This window comes from Pelecanus crispus, chromosome 6 (genome assembly GCF_030463565.1).
Source record: "Pelecanus crispus isolate bPelCri1 chromosome 6, bPelCri1.pri, whole genome shotgun sequence".
In the NCBI taxonomy this organism is placed as follows: domain Eukaryota; kingdom Metazoa; phylum Chordata; class Aves; order Pelecaniformes; family Pelecanidae; genus Pelecanus; species Pelecanus crispus.
This window is the reverse complement of record NC_134648.1, coordinates 27605522-27624207: the sequence shown is the minus strand read 5'-3', so window position 1 is coordinate 27624207 and position 18686 is coordinate 27605522. Positions and strand designations below refer to the sequence as shown.

General features: G+C 44.0%; 2 protein-coding genes across 2 annotated transcripts in view; both read right to left on the bottom strand.

Annotated features, from left to right (window-relative positions):
- The window catches only part of EXT2 (exostosin glycosyltransferase 2), a 79492-nt gene extending 74905 nt beyond the window's left edge, over positions 1–4587 (bottom strand). Inside the window, exons 1-3 of the mRNA XM_075713241.1 lie at positions 4568–4587; positions 1398–1957; positions 1133–1222 (exon numbers count right to left, since the gene is read on the bottom strand). Coding sequence (XP_075569356.1) covers positions 1133–1222; positions 1398–1933 — 626 coding nt within the window. The 5' untranslated portion in view covers positions 1934–1957; positions 4568–4587. The remainder of the gene's footprint in view (positions 1–1132; positions 1223–1397; positions 1958–4567) is intronic.
- An 8482-nt stretch (positions 4588–13069) lies between these two features.
- The window catches only part of ALKBH3 (alkB homolog 3, alpha-ketoglutarate dependent dioxygenase), a 117860-nt gene continuing 112243 nt past the window's right edge, over positions 13070–18686 (bottom strand). The window contains exon 11 of the transcript XR_012831149.1: positions 13070–13082. The gene's annotated coding sequence lies outside the window, so the exon portion shown is untranslated. The remainder of the gene's footprint in view (positions 13083–18686) is intronic.

The window sequence follows — 18686 nt, the reverse complement described above, 5'->3', positions numbered from 1 at the left end:
ATCCATTCCATTAAACAGAGCACTGTCAAATGAAAATTCCCCTTAAGACAACAAATACAAGTATTTACTAATAGATTAACAGGTTTGGTTACCCAAGAATGATGCTTGACTGCCCTCTTCAGGCTAACCCACATGCATGTAACATTTCACACAGAGAAGTAAAAAAACTAAAGCCTTATTTCACAGTCAGTGATGTAATTACAAGGAGCAAACTTACTCTTTGAACATGCCCAGAAAAAACATGTTCTGTTCTGGCATTGAAGGATGTATCAAGGTATACTCCATACACAATCATCTTAGCAAAGATCCCATATCTCGGGCAAAATTTTATTTACATTTGGCAGAAGAAAGTTAACCTTGACCTTCAAGAGAGGAACAGGTTACATGGGACCTAACTCAGCAGAACCAAGCACATATAGGCTAATCTAGTAGAAACATATTCAGTAACAGTATCTAAGCTAAGTAAGTTTGTCTTACTCTTACTCCAATTTTCTCTGCCTTATAACCTCCTTTCCTCTTCCAAGAGTACACTATTCTGCAAGTGAAAATGGAGCTCAGGATTCAGGCCTTTTAAGTTTCTGGCAAACATTTTCAAAACACACTCATCAGAGAATAACTAAGAGCATTTGTCTGATTACTAATACAGTGTAACTGTTAAGATAACAAAAACTACTGAAATTCACCATAGTTCTGTCAAGTAGAACAGCTGCTTTAAAATGTCCTTGAAGCATCTGACTTCTGTCAGAAAGCTGTAGCTACAGTCATCTTTGAACTTCTAATTTGCATCAAATGGGACATTCTGTAAAGCATTCAGGTTCAGTAACACACAAGATACAGGTCTAACCGTAAGATTCCCCATCCTTACCGCAAGCCCAACAGTTAAGAGCAAACACTGTCAGCCACATCCCATACAAAACTAAGGATGGGGCTAAACTGCCAGATTTCAGGAGCAAACAGTTGTCCTATACAAGCCAGGGACTTCTTCCTTTTTTTGAGAAGAGAGGAAGTCATATTCCAGCTTTGTAAAGGTTAAGGAGCACGTCCTTTGCTATCAGCTGCACTTCTGAGCTTGTTGCTTCTTCAGTGGCATTTAAACCCAGATCTGTGCATTCAAACACAGCAAAATGCATACCTATCTCTAGGAACATCTAGGGCAGTGTTATAATCTGGTGGGCCTCCAGGCAGCATATTGAAGAGCAAGTGATTTGTGCCTCGATCCCACCTAAGGCAAAAGAAGAAACAGGCAACCGTTAGAAAGGTGTTCTCCACATATGGATGATAAGTTCCGTCAAAGCCTAGCTCTGGCATTGACTCACTGCATCCTCCCCTCCTGCATTAACCTTAGTTTTTTCCACTTTGTGTTCTTTAAATTCACACACTGAAGTTTCAGTAAGTACCTGGATAACTGTGCCAAAGCCTGAGCTGTCTCCTTGATACGGAGCGTGTTCTGATTGAGGACATCTATGGATGGCACAAAAAGGCAGGCCCGGTTGACATCGTCAGTGTAGAATTCACTATCAGAGATGGCAGTTAGCAGCTCATTGTATTCCCTGGAAATGGTGTTGCTCACCGACGTCCCGTATTCATCCACATACTTTTTCAGTGAATAGATGTATACCTTGATTTTGTTTTTGGGATTGAAGCCACATCGATAGACATCGAAGCAGGTGTGCATCCTGCAGCTGAGGTCTCCCCGCTCAGGAATGGGGCTATCAGCAGGAAGCTTGACCACAGGCACATCATGAACACTGCGTTTTTCAACGGTCCAGTCACTGGATGACTCGATGGAGTGAGGCCAGAACTGGAACACTCCTGTGGCAATTAGGCCAAGAAGAACTATGGAAAAGAGAGTGATGTAGCAGATGCGATACTTGGTTTTCATCCTTGGGATGAGGGCTGGACCCCGGGTGTTATACTTTGCTGACGCACACATAATGGAATCAATTATCTCTTGTCTCTACAAAACAGAGAGAGAGAGGGTTTAGGATGAACTCTGGAAGAGATACATAGTTACCACAATGCAGAGGAACATCCAGTAAATCCTTTCAAGACATGTGCTTTGCCTCGGCAGATTACAGTAAAATTTCTTCAGGTGCTCACATGTCCCACCAGCACATAAGATGCCAACGGGCAAGGACAACATGAGGCTGGTCTACTGGGCCTCACTGTAATGGAACAATGTTGGCCAGTTAACAACTACAAGTCAGAAAAGGACATGGCTTGAGCAGTGAGGGGTGGCAGAAATCTCAGACACTACAGAAGTAGTGAGTCCTCTGTCCTGGTTTCTGCTGGGATAGAGTTAATTTTCTTCCTAGCAGCAGGCATAGTGCTGTGTTTTGGATTTAGTAGGAGAAGAATGTTGATAACACACTGATGTTTTTAGTTGTTGCTGAGTACTGCTTATGCTAGTCAAGGACTTTTCAGCTTCCCATGCTCTGCCAGGTGCACAAGAAACTGGGAGGGGGCACAGCCAGAAGAGTTGATCCAAACTGACCAAAGGGCTATTCCATACCACATGACGTCATGCTCAGTATAGAAACTGTGGGGGGGGAGGGGGGTGGCCAGGGAGCAGCGATCGCTGCTCGGGAACTGTCTGAGTATCGGTCGGCGGGTGGTGAGCAATTGCATTGTGCATCACTTGCTTCGTATATCATTATTATTATTATCATTATTATACTGTTACTATTAGCATTGCTATTTTACTTTATTTCAATTATTAAACTGTTCTTATCTCAACCCAGGAGTGTTTCTCACTCTTACTCCTCCGATTCTCTCCCCCATCCCATCGGGGTAGGGGGAGTGAGCGCGCGGCTGCGTGGTGCTTAGTTGCTGGCTGGGGCTAAACCACAACATCCTCGTAGGTGCCACTCCATCTACGTCTAAGTCTATTCATAGTGAATACTAAAAAAAAATAAAACGCTTACCTACAAGTGAAGAGAAACAACCTGGATACCCCACAAAGGGCTTATAATGGGGCATCACACAGAACTTAGGATCATGATACTGCTTCTAATGTAAAGGTGCTTTCAAACTGAATTTTACAGGACCCCCACCATATCCAACTAGAATGATGCTAAACTACTTCTGGCAAGAAAAAGGAATTAATTTGTCATCTTTGTCAATATGCCTTTTGGGGCAAAAAAAGTGTTCTATGAACTGCCACTGGAGCCACATTAAGAAAAACATTTAAATAATAGCTCACTGTAGTCTGAATAACACTTGTAGTGAAAAACATGATGTAGTATAAAGTATCACAGAGTCACAACTACTGTCATCTTTGACGTTTCTTACAAGTTTTTACACACAGAATTGTGATTCCAACAAGAGACAATTCATATTAACTACAGATTGAAGAATCAGCTACTTGTTGCATGCAAAAACATGCTTAGGTTTTCAACTGAAGCTTCAACAATAAATAAATCCAACCTGAACTCTCCACAGTGGGAGCTTTTTAAATGTAGTAAGCCATGTTTTTCCTGAAGGACGTGGATAGTATAATTATGCGTTTTTCTTTTGGACAAATGGGATGTTTTCTCACTTTGTGAGCAAGAAATAAAGTCTGACAGTCAACTGCACAGCAGACAACAAATATGAATAAAAGAAGTGTCAATAAGGTATTAAATGGTCTTTATAACACTTGGGTTATGTTTACTTGGCAGTTCTTAACAAAAGACTGTTTGGATGGGGTGGCTAACGCATGAAGTGACTGCACTTACACACAGCAGCAAAAAAAAATAATCTCAGACACTAATAAATATTCTGCTTTTAACAGTTGCTCTCATCAATTGACCTTCACGTGCTGATTCTGGAGATAGCTTTTAAAGCCTACCATACAAGACAACGCATGCGTGATGCTGTTATCAGGGCAGATGCCAGAATGCTACAATACTATCAGTTTTATAACTAAAAACTTTCCATACACTTTGACTGTTAACCATGCTATTCCTCCTTCCCGATACAGCGCCAGAACCACTTGCATTATGACAAAGATTACACATCTGCAGCAAGCATTTGAGTCACTCAGCAAAGCTGTCTGGACCTAAGCCTGGAGGGAAAAAAACTTAATGAAATGTAACTTTGCATCCGTGGAACCGTTTAATCACTTTTACACAGCACACAATCCACTCGGGCAACCTGCAGGCATAAGACAAGGTCTACCATTAGTAGTGGTGTATTAGAAGTAACAGGAATAAGACGCAGCAGCCAAAGAGGTGCTAAAAAATCCACGGGATGTGGTGTGGCTCCAGCCGCGGTAGCAGCCCCCCTTCGAGGGACGCCACAGCCTCGGGAGGGCCCGGGCTGCCCCGGGTGCCGCGCTGCCCGGAACGCAACCGGCAGCAGCCAGGCCCGCCGCGGGTCCCCCACCTCCTGCCTTCCCTGCCCACCCGCGGCAGCCCAGCGGACGGAACGGCCGCGGGCAAGGGGCAGGAGACACGGCCCGCCGGGGCGGCGGCACGGCCGGGGCTGCCGGCAACGCCCGCGATAGCCCAGGTCGGCCCGGCCCGGCCCGGGCTCCCCACACGGCGCCGAGCCAGGGTGGGCCTCGCCCCCCGCCGCCCAGACTCACCTCCGCCCGCAGTCGCTCGGGGCTCGCCCGGCCGCCGCCGCCGCCGCCGCCGCCCCCCGGGGCCCGGTGCCCGGTGCCCGGTCCCCGCCAGCCGCCGCCTCCCGGCCTGGCAGGGCCGGCGTGCGCACGCGCGCGGCCCACCGGCGCCACCACCCAGCAGCGGCCGAAGAGCGTCGCCGTCCGGTCGCGCCGAGGCGAAGGGCGCCCCCGAGCGGCGGGAGGCTGGAGCTGCAGGGCGGCGGTCACGGCCCGGCCCGGCCCGAGGCCCCTGCCAACGCCCGGCGGGTGCAGGGGTTTAACACCTTTTGAATTTACCTGTGACTTTACCCTTTTTGAGGGGGGAAGAAAACCCGTATTTTCAAACGGCAAACATTTCCAGGGGAAGGCCGTGCCCTCTCCCCCTCCCCTACCTGTCGGTTCTGCCACGGCCGCTACACCCGTGTACCACCCCGCCACACCGTGCCGGCTCCTCGCCCTGGCTCCCCTCCGAAGCCCGCTTTGCGTTTTGGGGAGTTTTCGTGACTGTCGGTGACTTTCCTTCCAACACTGCGCCCGATTTACCCCCACCCCGGTGACTGAAGCCCGGCTGCAGGATTTGGGAAGGCCTCTCCCCGCTGAAGGGACGCTTCTCCAGCCAGAAAGGGTGCTGGGACAATGTTAGTGTTTATCTGGGTGTACAAAATTTGTACTGATGAGCCACCACTGCCCTGGTTTTCGATACATTTGCATTCCTGGCTTGCTTTCTTCCAGTTCTGTGTGCCTTTCCAAAACTATTTCGGGCCTCCTCATTGACAGAGGACTTTTGGGTCGTGTCACTTTTCCAGCCTGCTGGATCACGCTACTTATGTGAGGAAAAAAACACCAAACCCACACCTTTCCCAAACCCTTCTCAAGAGTAACTTGAACCAACCTCTCTCCTGACAGAAGACGGAACAGGACAAATTTGTTGCACAAAACTCCAGCTGTCCGGGAATCACAGGCACCGGTTTAATTGCCAAAAAACAGGAGCTGATTTGGTCTGTAGACAAACTGACCCTCTTCAAAGAAAAAAAAGAAGTAGGTAAGATGCTGCAGCTGAACCACGCACACTGCGATGGTGCAGTGGAGACATTTCAGCAGCAGCAGTGTAGTGTCCCTGCATGTGGCACCCATGTTCTTTACCTTTCTCTGCTCTCTGGGCTGATACCAGCAGACCCAGTGACCACTGAGGTGGATACAAGGATGACTTTAGATCTCCCACCTGTAAACAGTTCTCACCTCTTTACTGGCTCTCCCCTCCTGCCAATCTGTGGACAGATACGGGCTGTTTGAGGAGCAAGTCCTCTGTTTTGTAAAGCCACAGGTCTCCGGGGAACATTGCCATAGCCATGGAGCTACCAGAGCTCAGCTGTGTCCTGCCATGCTAACTTCTCCTGCTGCAGCCCCTTCAGTTGCCTGATTTCTGGGCCAGAAGCATCTCCAGTCTGCTACTTGCTCTCTGCTGCCTGGGATACAAGGCAGGCCAGCTCTGGTCCTGTCCTGTAATCCTTGGTTGTTTAAAAGACTCTTACTAACTGTGTCTCACAGGGTCAGCTTTTGCTGGCCTGAAATGTATTATTCCCCTCTTCAGTTTTCCTTGTATTCCTTTTTATATATTTGTATCTTATGTACAATGGTGAGGTGATGGTGTACTATCCTATAATGCGTGTTTGTGAAAGGATGAGGGATTTGTACCTGTCCCTGTTCTAAGCCTGTAAACTGAGTCTCTCCCTCTCTCTGTCTCTCTCTCACACACACAGACGGAGTACAGTGTCCTTAGGCAGTCTTGACTGTCAGCGATGGGTTAGTTCTCTTTCACTTCACCTGCCCTTGGGAAAACCACTTTCTGCAAAGCCATCTACATGCATGCAGAGAGGCAGCTTGGTACTCCCACAAGAAAGGAGAAACGCTGTCGCTGCGGTGCTTTCTCTTCTTTCTCTCAACCTCTTCTCACACACGTTGCATAGCAGGTGATGCAGCATTCTCCTCAGACTCAGTGCTACCTCCTTCATCCTGTCCGTGACATTCAAAGCCAACAACAGAAAGGACTCACAGACCTTAAAGCATCCTTTCTGAGCGCTGGCACTGGCTTTTTCCTCCTCCCTAGCACAAGTTACTAGTGTTTATTAGAGTACATCATGTTTCTGGTTTTAACCCATCAGCTTGAAATTGCTGTGAGCTGCCCCATTCATATATCAGAGGCAGGAACTCTCCTTCTGGAGGGTGAATGGACCATGTCCGATTTTGTGAATCGGAAGGGGCAGCATTCATGTGCTGGGGCTGCTGGGACGAGCACTGGATCTCTGCAGCCATGGGACTCATCAGCCTGAGCCAAGTGGATGTGACTGAGCTGGGGAGGGGGGGTCCACAGCCCTGTCGCGTGACGGGGACACTGGCTGCTCCACGTGAGGCTGGGGGGGCCGGGGGCCACCAAACGCAGCCTGCGCCAGCCCATGCAGTGCCCACAGGCGCTTCCTCTGCCTCCCTGCTCTGCCATGGAGAAGAAAGTGCATCGAATCAATTGTAGCTGAAATATTCACGGAAGCTTGATAATCGTTTCATCCCTGTAGGAAAATTTGGAAAGCAGTGCAATTTTATGAAAAACTAGAATTGAAGAAATGCAAGCAGCATCAGCTATTTTATTTCAAAATATCAAGAAAAATGGAGGATGTAGTCTGTTTTGATAGAGATTTCCCTGAAACCACATCAGGGAGCCTGTTTATATTCTAGTGATGTAGCTAAGCCAGACAAGTCTGCAGCACAGCATCTATTTTTAGACTCCAGGTTGCCATTTATAGCTTGTAAAAATATTCATTAGCATCTGGATAACGGGCTATCAATTTTTATAAATGCACAAGAGAAATCAGATATTTTACCTCTCTTTGCTTTGCCCTTTTACGTCTTGCCTTATACGCCTCTTTGGGGGTCATCTGGGAATTTGTTTTTAAGGGCTTTACCATCACGCCATACATTTGCCTGCTGTCGCATATAGCATCATGTATTTTCTGCTGGGATGATCAGTACACAGAAGAGAAAGAAACGCTCAGAGAGCCTTCTGCTACTGTGTCTCCATGCACGTAAAGCAGCTGCCTGTGAGATTATGGTGCACATTAATGCAGTCAGTGCTGGAAGCAGGACATTCTAAAAACACCTTTATAATAAAAGGAGATAATTTTAAAAGGCAAATATGAAGGGGAAAACTAATGACTTGAGGACACCTTTTCCACCTTATTTTCAACCTATGGCATAGCATAACTACAAAATAATAGCTCAATTTTTTCTTCTGAAGAATTTGTTTATGGCTACTACCAATATATAAGGTACTGGACTAAATGAAAGAGTTTCTAGTATAAGAGAAAGCAGGATATTGTAACAGCCAGGTCATTGCCTTGGATCACTATTTTAGTTTATGCCTTACAACCAAACCAGGTCATTGCCTTGGTTCACTATTTTAGTTTATGTCTTACAAGCAAATGATACCCTCATTTCTAACAGTTGAGTTTATAATTAGTCTGATCAATAAACTGTATCTAGCAGCCAATTGCATGGTTTTATCTCTTGAGCCAGTCCATCGTACCCCTCCAGTGCTGCTGCTTTGTGACTGATGGCACTGGTCAATACAGTTTTCTGCCTTTGTAACTCTATTGCCTTCCTGAATTGAAAGGAAAAAGAAACATAAATGTCCTTTGGAGGTCTGCTGCTATAGCTGCCACTGAAGGATGTGAGACATGAGGAGATTCAGTTAGGCAAGTGTTCCCTTCAAAGAAACTATAACGTGGCAGAAACATGCAGATAGAAACACTCTGTCAGTGTACATTCCCCCCTCCCTAAAGCTTTCAGCTGTCATGGTTTGCAGATGCATTAATCTTTAATCAATTGAATACTCTCTGCAGCGAGGTATTCAGGGAAAGAACAGGTCATGACAAGCGTTCGCCTAGAATAACTAAGCGCTCGTGCATGAGCTGTGCCATCAGACCTTGCTGGATAGCAGCAGGGAATAGACAGAGAGCTAAAAATAGCCTTTCCTTGCAGTGTTTTTCCAGACTATTTTTGATTCTTCATTTTGATAAGGTCGACTGGCTATTTGCTAAAAATAACGAATCCCAGCAAACTGAGGACAAAAAGTAGAGTATTTATAACCATCTTAGACTCTTTAGTACATTTGTCAACTGCAGATAATCTAGGATCTTGTCATTGGTCAGCTGCCAGTGTTTTATGTAAGTCAGTAAAAATAAAGCATTAATTGGAATGAAGAACGAGTGTATCTTGCCACTGTGGTTTTCTTAGATGGAATACACATCTTTCTGTATATATATCCTTGTAGGTTACCTTGCCCTGTTCTTCATGATGCGGTCTGAATTGCTTCAGAAAGAACCAAAACAATCCCCTATTAGGTCAGCCAATCTTACAAAAATAGCTGCATATGCAATTAAAAGTGCACAAGCAGCTTCACCCTTTTGCATGCCTGATACTTTAGATGCAGAAATTTTCGGGGGGTGTGATTCATGTAGCTTCCTCCACGAGAAGGTTTTTTATCCAGCCTTTGTGTGCTACCATCTCTCTGATGAAATGAAATCAACAGCTCTGCCAGCAGCACAAGAGCGACAGAGGGATTCTGTAACCAAGTAACTGGAAGGAGGATTGCAGAGAAATTGTCAGTATAAATAATAATTTGACCCCAAGGCAGGTTTTAAGGAACTGGGTGGTTATGGGGACAGGGGGAGCGCACAGCAGTCAGCCCAGCTGTATGCTCTGTTGGATGCATTCTAATAGAGAAAGACAACAATTAAGGTATTGGCATTTATTGAGAAAAAAAATCTATCATACAGTACATTTGAGCAGCTGCTCTTCTTCAGTTAAGGTAAAGAACTATTAAGTTATTAGTGAATATTTTCCCTTACAAATATTTTGCTTGGGATCTATTCAATTTCTGTAAGGGAAAACTCACCTTCACAGATTTGTTCCTTAAGCACATATGATCCTTCATAAATATTTATCTAGAGTTGGGCCCCACCTACGCTGTTCACTTAACTGCAATGTAACACAGGTTAATAATTTGGAGATTCACAGATTCTCCCCTCCCACAAACAAGGGTAGACCTGAAATCTATGTTAGGGAAGTTTCTATGACCAAGAGCAGTGCTGTACAGGAAATTCCCACCTCTAACCTAAAAACGCTGAACGTTTCTCTGGAGTAAGAGAGAAGTGGGGGGAAAGAGAGAGAGAGCCTAGGACATGGCAAGGACTGTGAAACCATCTACGATCCTCTCTGTGCTCAAATGAATGATAACCTGAACACAAAAATTGTATGCAAAGTGGATTTTATCATCTTGTTTAATTACAATGGACACAAGCAATGAAGGCACAGTGTTATACTCATCTTGATGGCATTTCTTATTTTAGATGAAATGCAGCAATTTTTAAAAATACAGATCTGACTGGCTTCATCATTTCAGGTACTGCCCTCTTTGCCTATTGCTTGACAAACTGGTAAAAGAAAGAAATGCAGGGGGGACAGTCCTTAATCATTTCTCTATCAATTTTTTTTTTCCTCTGGAGATTTGCCACACAGAGAAAAAAAAAAAAAAAAAGACCATTAGCGATAATGATGAGAAATAGTCAGCAGAGGGAACATCTAAGATGGAGGTGGCAGAAGGAACAAACAATTTGTACAGGCAGAGCCCGTGTTTTTTCTGCCGGGTATTCTTACAGCAAGTAAGAGTTGATTTAACCTCTATATACATATACACAGGACTTTCTACATGTTTACCAATTCTTTTCAACCAGTAAAGGCCATTTTCAAAATTTATGGGGTTCGTACAGTCAAAACAAATGTTGATTATTCCAACAGCGGACTCACAACATCACATTTCTCTCTAGCCTCATTTCCACTTATATTTTGAGTTTCTGTGACCAAGCTAACATTCCTCAGTGGAGAGCTCCTCAGGCAGGCGTTAAACCTGAAAAAACCACAGAAAATATTCCGTGCAACAGTGTATGACTGTCCTGTTATTCTGAGTTACAGCAAGCTCAGATGGAAGTGACTATGGGCCATATTATATTAGCTGTGAGGATTTTGAAAGCATGTTTTGCCCTCTTTCCTATATAGAGGTGTGCTTTACTAGCTGCTTCCACACAGAGACAGTACAATAAACCCGCTTCTGGAGCAGTAAACATCTACAGGTGAAAAACATATTATATTGTTATTGTATATTAACATACTCCAACCATAGAAGTGACCAGAATACCAAAAGAAAAGAAAATTAGGAGTAATTAATGGGTTGAGTTTATTATAGGAATCCCCTGAAATACCACTTCAACTAATGCCTATACAGTCTTACCTGGTTTTTCATTTCAAAGAGCTTTCTCCCTAAATTTTTGTTGCTCAGACCCTCCTTGGGATACATAAATAAGAGGGGGCAAACCAGCAAGTCCATTTGTGTTTTGGCTGTACATCTCACCTCCCATTCCATTAAGGACACCTGTCTTGTGCTATAGCTCTCTTTGTAGACACCCAAGAGCAAATGGGAAATAAATTATAATACTTAAAGAACGCACTTAAAAATATTGTGCATGGGCAAATGCCAAACAAATAAGCAAATATGAGGCTTATAACTATCCCTTATATTCATGTTGCCAATCACCTCACCAACCTTGCCTCATCGCTGGCACCTGAGAGAGGGACTGGTTACTTCTAACATCCGCCACACATGGCACCACCTTCTCCTCAGCCACTGGTCAGACTCTCCTCCTCACTCTCCAGGCAATTCTCCACCATCTCCTCACTAAAGTGCAGTTGCATTAATTGTTTGCTACCCATGCCTTGGTAATTTGGTTTATGATATAGACATATGTTTTTGTCATTCATTATGACATGCCCATCTGCCCAAATCTACGATGCCCAAGAACAAAACCAGCAGAGCCATAATGGTACCACTGTGAGCCATCAATCACTGACATCCCACCTCACAAAGTAACTGTGAAAGGAAAGCTGTTTTACTTGAAGATTGAACCAAAGAATAATCTGAATTTCCCATTAACTCTCAATACTACCCTTCTCCTAAATGATCTATAGAGAAGAAATCTAAGCAAGGTGCATGTATTTCATGGGACCAAGGATTCTTTTCCTGCCTTTCCAATTTCATATTGGAGGCTTGATTAGAAGAGGACAGTTCTTCACTTGTGATCAGCAAATTCCAACTGCTTTGACAGCACAGAATTTAGCCTAACTTTCTAACTCATTACATAAACAGATTCCATAATGCCACCAGGATGAAACTTGGTTACTATTAGAACAAGTTACAGGAGGAGAAAGGCACACTTCCATTCAGTTTTCATGGGCAATTTCTTTGAACTCTGGATTAATATGTATGCACAAAAACCAGCTTAAATTCCTTTAAGATACTATAAAATTTTATCATACCAGAAATTAAAGAGCTTTGTATCTGTGAAAGAAGCTTTCCAACTGACATACTTTATCACCATCATATAGGAAACAGCATCTTTTAAAATGGAAAAGAGGGGAAGGAGAGGAGACTGAAGAATACTGTTTAGTCAAAAAATTACCCTGCAAATTGACAAACATAGCTAAAAATTGCCTTAATTACCCTGATAATGGTTGGAAGGTGCCACCTTGGAAGCCTTAAAGTAGGTACAACTAGCACAGTGGCAGAAGCAGCGTTCTCTGCATTGTCCTGCCAATATACCTCACTGCTAACCAGAAGGGATGGACTTCCAGGACTAGGAAGGCTGCAGAAAGAACATCTACTTTCAGTCGCCTCTCCATTCTTAGCTCTTTTGTGGACACTGTGCCAAGAGGCCAATGAATGCTGTTTATTTATATGAATACAAAAAAGAAGGATAGAAACAAAAACGGGCATTTCACCAACCGAGGGTGTTGGATACTGTCTGATCCGAGGTTAGACTGGAAACCAACTCAAAATGAAAAGCTTTACAGAACTCAGACTAGATGACCACAGTCCTAAGAGCCTCACCCATGCAGATCAACCTGTACACATGCTTATTTACTCTTAGCTGAGGCTAAGTTAGGGCTGACACGGGGTTCTATCTCCCAAAACCACCTCTTTTCCAAAGCTGTCATCTTCTGGCCCGGAAATAGCTCATTACATCTGATCATCATTCAGGAAAAGGGAAACTTTACACATTTTAACAATCTCAAGTCTCTGTCTTCCTGGGAAGTGTGAAATAAGAAGCATAAAAAAATGACACCACAGGACCTTATAAGAGACATAAGAGCATATTCATTAGAAATGAAATACAAAATACATTGATGCCGCAGGACAGGGGGCAGCAGGCAAACAAGACCCCCACCATTCCCTACCCTCACCCCAATCCAAGGAATGCACCTATATAATACAAATTAGAGATCTCAAACAGCGGGGAGAGGAGGGGTTTTACAAAGTGATTTTCTTGCTATACAGAAAATATATTATTTGCTGGAAGTCACTGCTGAGCTGTTAGGGGACCAGGGTCAGTCACTGCTCAGGGAACCCCCTGAAGGCACACTGACCCCCTACTGCTTCCCCACCAGCTTGCTGAACACATCGTAGATCTCTGGCTTTTCCTGTGCAAACTGCTCGGCTGTATTTTTCTGTAGCCAATCGGATGAACGCATCTGTTGCTGCAAGAGGCCAATGAGGTCACCAAGGTTGGAGCTACCCGCACAGGTAGGCTCCTGGTGGCGGGACAGAAAAATGACTTCATCTGTGCTATCTGCTTTGCCATCCTGATCTGACTGACAGGGCTGCTCCTTCTCCTCAGCCAGTATCTCCTGCTCCCGCTCTTCCAAAACCTTGCGGATCCGTTGCATACCTGCAGTGGTATAAGGAGGAGAAACACTAGTGGATTAGTGTAATGTGTCCCTAAATCCGTCAGATCCAGAAAAATTTGGAGGACGGAAGGAAAGGGAGGAAAAAAGGAGAAGACAAGAGGATAATAATAATAGGATAAGTTTAAGATTAAGGAGAGGAAGAAACAGTGCTGCAGAAATTCTGGTGGGAGGAAAAAGAGAAGAAAACATTACTCACCTAACTGCAGCCGGTGGGTCTTGTCAGCAAAGATGATGCGGAACCATCCGGGTTCACTGCATTCAAAGGCTTTACCACAGGACAGGAGGACCTTGTTATCCAGAAAACGCCTCCAGAGCAGCATCTCCTCCTCAAATGTGCCTGTCCTAAGGTACTAGGAGAGTCAGCAGAAGGGCCAGAGGTTAGTAACTTACAGGCTAAATCACCAAGATCCTCATGAATTTGTGATTCCCATGAGGTCTGCAAAGGCCAGGGGAGACACCTTTTACCTCTGAAGTACAGCAGATGTGATATAAAGGAAGAAATGGGGAGGAAAGTAGCTTGAGAGCAGTAAGGTTCCTGCAAGGAGGGAAATGCACAGACAGACGAAAGGAAAAGAACGGACAGAAATACCAGGCAGCCCTTTCCTCTGCTCATCAGCTAACAGATTTGTTAAAGTAAAATGCTTATCACAATATTATACTTTCCTCTAGATGCAGTTGCACGATGTGCCTACCCTCATCCCAGGAGAAGCCTCCCTTCCAACCAACCTTTCGGAAATCAATCCAGACAAAGAAGCCTGCATTGCGGTTGAGAAAAGGAACCCCGAGTGTCTTCAGCTCGTCTGTCACATATGTATGGGCAGCTTTTAGGCGGGCATGGTTGGCCCTCAGGTACACCTGGTTGATCCAGTCTGACCAGGAGAAGATAAAGAAAAAAAATCACAAACTGAGAAAGAATTCAGATCCGTTCAAGTTTCCAAAACACTCACAGTGCCTTTTCCATTCCACCCTTCACCGCCTTGTTTTCTGTTTCCTCAAATAGCAAAAAGAGGGGCAAGAACGATTTAGCAGTTTGATGTCTGTGCAGAAGAGTATCTTCTTGACCTTTCTGAGGAAGTTTCCCTACATTAATAGCTCTTAGTTGTTGTGGACTGTTAGCACTCCATCCAGGGCAAAGCTAGAAATCCAGTTCCACTTCCCTTGTCCCATAAGCCTGTATTCTTTGTTTCTCCTCAGCTGGTTCTACACAACACTGGCTATATACAAATAGCTATTGTGCTTCTTCAAAGCTGCTCCTCTAATTCTGCTGATCAGGAGGCTCTGCAGAAATGGTCCTTTTCTGTCAAACTGTCAGCCTCGTGTTACATGGGCAGCTTCAGAATTACAGAAGACTGTCAATTAAGCTGTACAAACAGGAGACCACTTGGGAAAGTAAGGGGAGGGGATCGCCCAGGTACCAAGACACACACGACAGCAGGGGATCATACATGGAGCTACTGACTCACCTCTGTCTCTAAGCAGCTGTGCAACCTTGTGCTGGACAGGTCCACAAACCCCATGGAAATAACACAAAGAAGCCACTGCATTAGCAACATCTTGGTTCTCTGTATATAAAGTACCAAAACGAATCCCAGAGACAGCAAAATCCTGCAGAAGACATGGAGAGGCTACTTTATTACACAGGAAGACTAGGATCCTATTACTGCTGCCTTGTTCTTTCCAGCATGAGGAACCTGAGGACACCAGGCCAACCCTACCAGCCAGGAAGCCGTGGCACGATGGCAACCAGCACTCACCTTGCTTATTCCCCACATGACATGAGTCCGCTGTGGATCAGGCAATCTGTATGTAGAAGGATGCAGATGGGCAGTTAGTGTCATAGGTGCTGAAGGTTTTGGATCACCAGTGCAGCATTGCAGAAACAGAGAGGCAGCATTACACAATGACAGACAGTGCAGCACGGAACATCAGTCAAGTAGGGAAATTTCAAATCCCACCTAACTTCAGAAGCTAGGAGCTCCCTGGAACTAGTTTTAGACACAATTTTAAAATATTTCAGATATACAGATACTTGCAAGTGCTCCATTTCATGCGCAGATTTCCTACACATATGAACCTTGTACATATAATGCAGGAAATCAGGCCTGTGCCAATGTATCTGCCAATAATTAAAAGTAATTTTCTCTCTTTCAAACCCCAATATTTTGCAGAAGAAGATAAAGTTCTTCTTTTGCAATATTGTACATCCAAGCCCAGCAACACTGAACTAACACTTAACCAAGTGTATTTTATTTCCTTGCAATCGAGCACAAAAAGAAAGAGAGCACCACTGGTGAAAACTGGAAATTAAAAAAAAAAAAAAAAACCCAAACAAAAACCACATCATATTTTTAAAAAGTGAGATTTGAAAAGTTTTTCATCTCATTAAATCGATACCTAATAAAACCCATTCTCCAGTCTGTAATAACTGTGATCCGTGACTACTGTATGCAAAAAAATAAAGTAAACAGCAACAGAAAGTCTTTACAGGCATCAACAGAAATGTGGGAAAGAGATAACAATGTTTAGGTAGGAAGAAAAGCCTCACTCTCAACAAATGAAACATCTGTTTCCAGTTTTGGGGACTGTCACAAGCAAATAGCGAAGCACACATTGAAAAGTGTACCACAACAGAAAACTAACTACCATTTTTTACTTGCTAGATTGCACTTGACAAAATGCATTTGCCATTCAGAAATTACAAAAAAAAAGAAATCAGCATAAGGCAGAATCAGAATTTGCTAGCTCATGACTTAACTTCCAGTCACAAGTTCTCAGCAAGGCATCATGTTGAACTGTCACTGGAAGATGGCCAGGGAAGTAGGAGCTGATTTTACCTGTCCATGCCTAGGACACTGTGAAACGTGGCTGATTCATCAAAAACTGACAGCATGTAGATCTCATCTACTATCACATGCAATTCATGTCTGCAAAAGGACAAAATGGAGATTACAAAAGAAGGCTGCTTCTGGTTTAGAAGCAGAGATAAATTCAGGCCTGCAAAGACTTGCTTTATACAAAGAAAAGGGACACCAAATTTTGCAGAAGTAAAGCATTTTTTTCCCAATTCAGAAGGTCTATTATGTGTACATTGAAGTGATTTGAGATATATCCACCTGTCACCCACTGCAACCATATAACAAGATTAAAATTCAGTAATTTCCAATGCACTAGTGAAAATTAATTCTCATATGTAGTACCCATCTAGAATAAGTTGCATCATCATCCACTCAGAATCTCAAGGATTCTGAATCTCAGAGAGTATCCGTGATTCATGATGAAGCCGGGAACCCATGTTCATATATTTCTTTGTCTTTGCACGTACAGAGAAACTGAAAGGAAAGGAACTCAGCTTCCTAGCACAGAAGCACAGCACCACAGTATTTGCTAGGACTACCAACAAATAAAACTTGCATTCCTTGATGCAAGTTGCTTTGCCACTCCAGATGACTGCATGGTCCATGTTCCCTTGTCGCCAGCACTCCCCTCTCCTGTCTTAAGCCCACTGCTGTGTGTGAAGAATAGACTGTTTGGCTGACTTAAAAAGATATTCACAGATAAATTCAGGGACAGCAAGTAGTCCACCAGATTCTGGAAGCCGTATCCAACTCAGGATGCCTCAGCCTTCCAAACTGACGTACCTCTTAGCAAATTCCAGGTAATCCCGTAGCTCTGACAAGGAGTAGATGTCCCCAAGGGGATTTTGGGGATTCAGAAGAATTAAGGCCCTTACAGTGACACCCTGCAGAACACAAATAAAGCAGTATTAAGAGAGCGCCCATCATGGGATAAATTTTCAGTCCCTCTACTTGAGCAGTGAGTGTGACACAAGATTACCCTTAAGCTTCCACCATGACTTTTCACCTCAAAGGTTAGATTTGTATGAGAACACTTTTAGCCACAAATTAAGATTTTTTTTTACCATTATATCACTTGCAAAGTGAACTGAAGAAAAGATTATAGATGAACCTATGATTTTTGAAAAGAGGGAGTCTGCCACAACCATTGCCATCTGGTCAACCAATGAGAAAGATGCTCTCACACATTCTCAGCATGGAAGAGAACTTTCTCTGAGCTGTGTCAGTAATTGGGAAGTAACAAATTACTGAAGATTGCCCATGAATGAGGCAAGAAAGATAGGGATTTGAGCTATGTGGATGCAAACTGTTCTCTTTTAGAGCACACTTGGCTGGAGATGTCAGAGCCAGTAATGATCTAAAGATGCAGCTAAACATATATAGGGCTTAGGACAATGTCAAAACTTACAGACTAACCCTTCAGGAAGGTGAAACTCATCTGCATTTATCTTCTAGATTTGCACCTCTCTCCCTCCTGCAAAAACTCTCGGTGTTCTTAGTGGATTCATCTGCAGTACTGTGCAGGTCAGTCAGTTTTGGGGTAACTCAGCTGGCCTTCCTGAATGAGAAACCCTGGGTAGTCCCTGCTTTTTAGTGCATGCCCAAGTATGGGTTTTTTGTGATATGAAGGGATTCCAGTGCTTTGCAAATGGTCTGGTACTCCTGGCTTATTTATCCTTCCTGCTGTGACCAAAACTGGACAGACACAACACCGGGGGATTCCCCCTAAGACTGCCCCTGGGTTTGCAAGCAGCCTAATCTCAGGTCATCTACAAGGACAACTGAAAAGCCAGGTGCTAGGTTTTGAAAATGTTTTGATCTTCAGGGCACTTCTGGGATGTGCTGTCTCAAACATATTGTAGGCTTAACTGGTAATGTGAAGCTCGGCTAAACTCACCTCTGCCCGGGCATCCTGCAAGGCTTTTTCCAGTTTTTCCACTGTAAGCTGAAAAGGCCGAGTGCTTGTTCCAGTAATCTGAAAGACATCACAAAGATAAAAAAGGCCAAGTTATTCCAACAGAGTCTGCCTTGAGCCAATCCCCTGACAAATGTTCCCTAAAAGAAAATAACAACCCAACAATAATGACCTAGCAGCCATCTTCTTATCCTTTTATACTACAGAAAGGATAAATAAATAAATAAATAAAATAAATGTTCATCATAGGCTGGCCACAGAGACAGAATTCTCTGGTTATCCTTGAATAACTAAAACAATGTAAGACCTCCATCTGCTCTTCCACCCCAGGACCATCTTTAGTAGGCCAGTACATACTTCCGTCTCCAAGGCTCATAATGGCCATGTTTTTCCTCTCAAGAGCCGTTATTGGGAGCAAGATACAAGAAAAGGACAAGACTGGAATCTAGATTTATGGTCTCAGACAACTTTCTTGCAGATT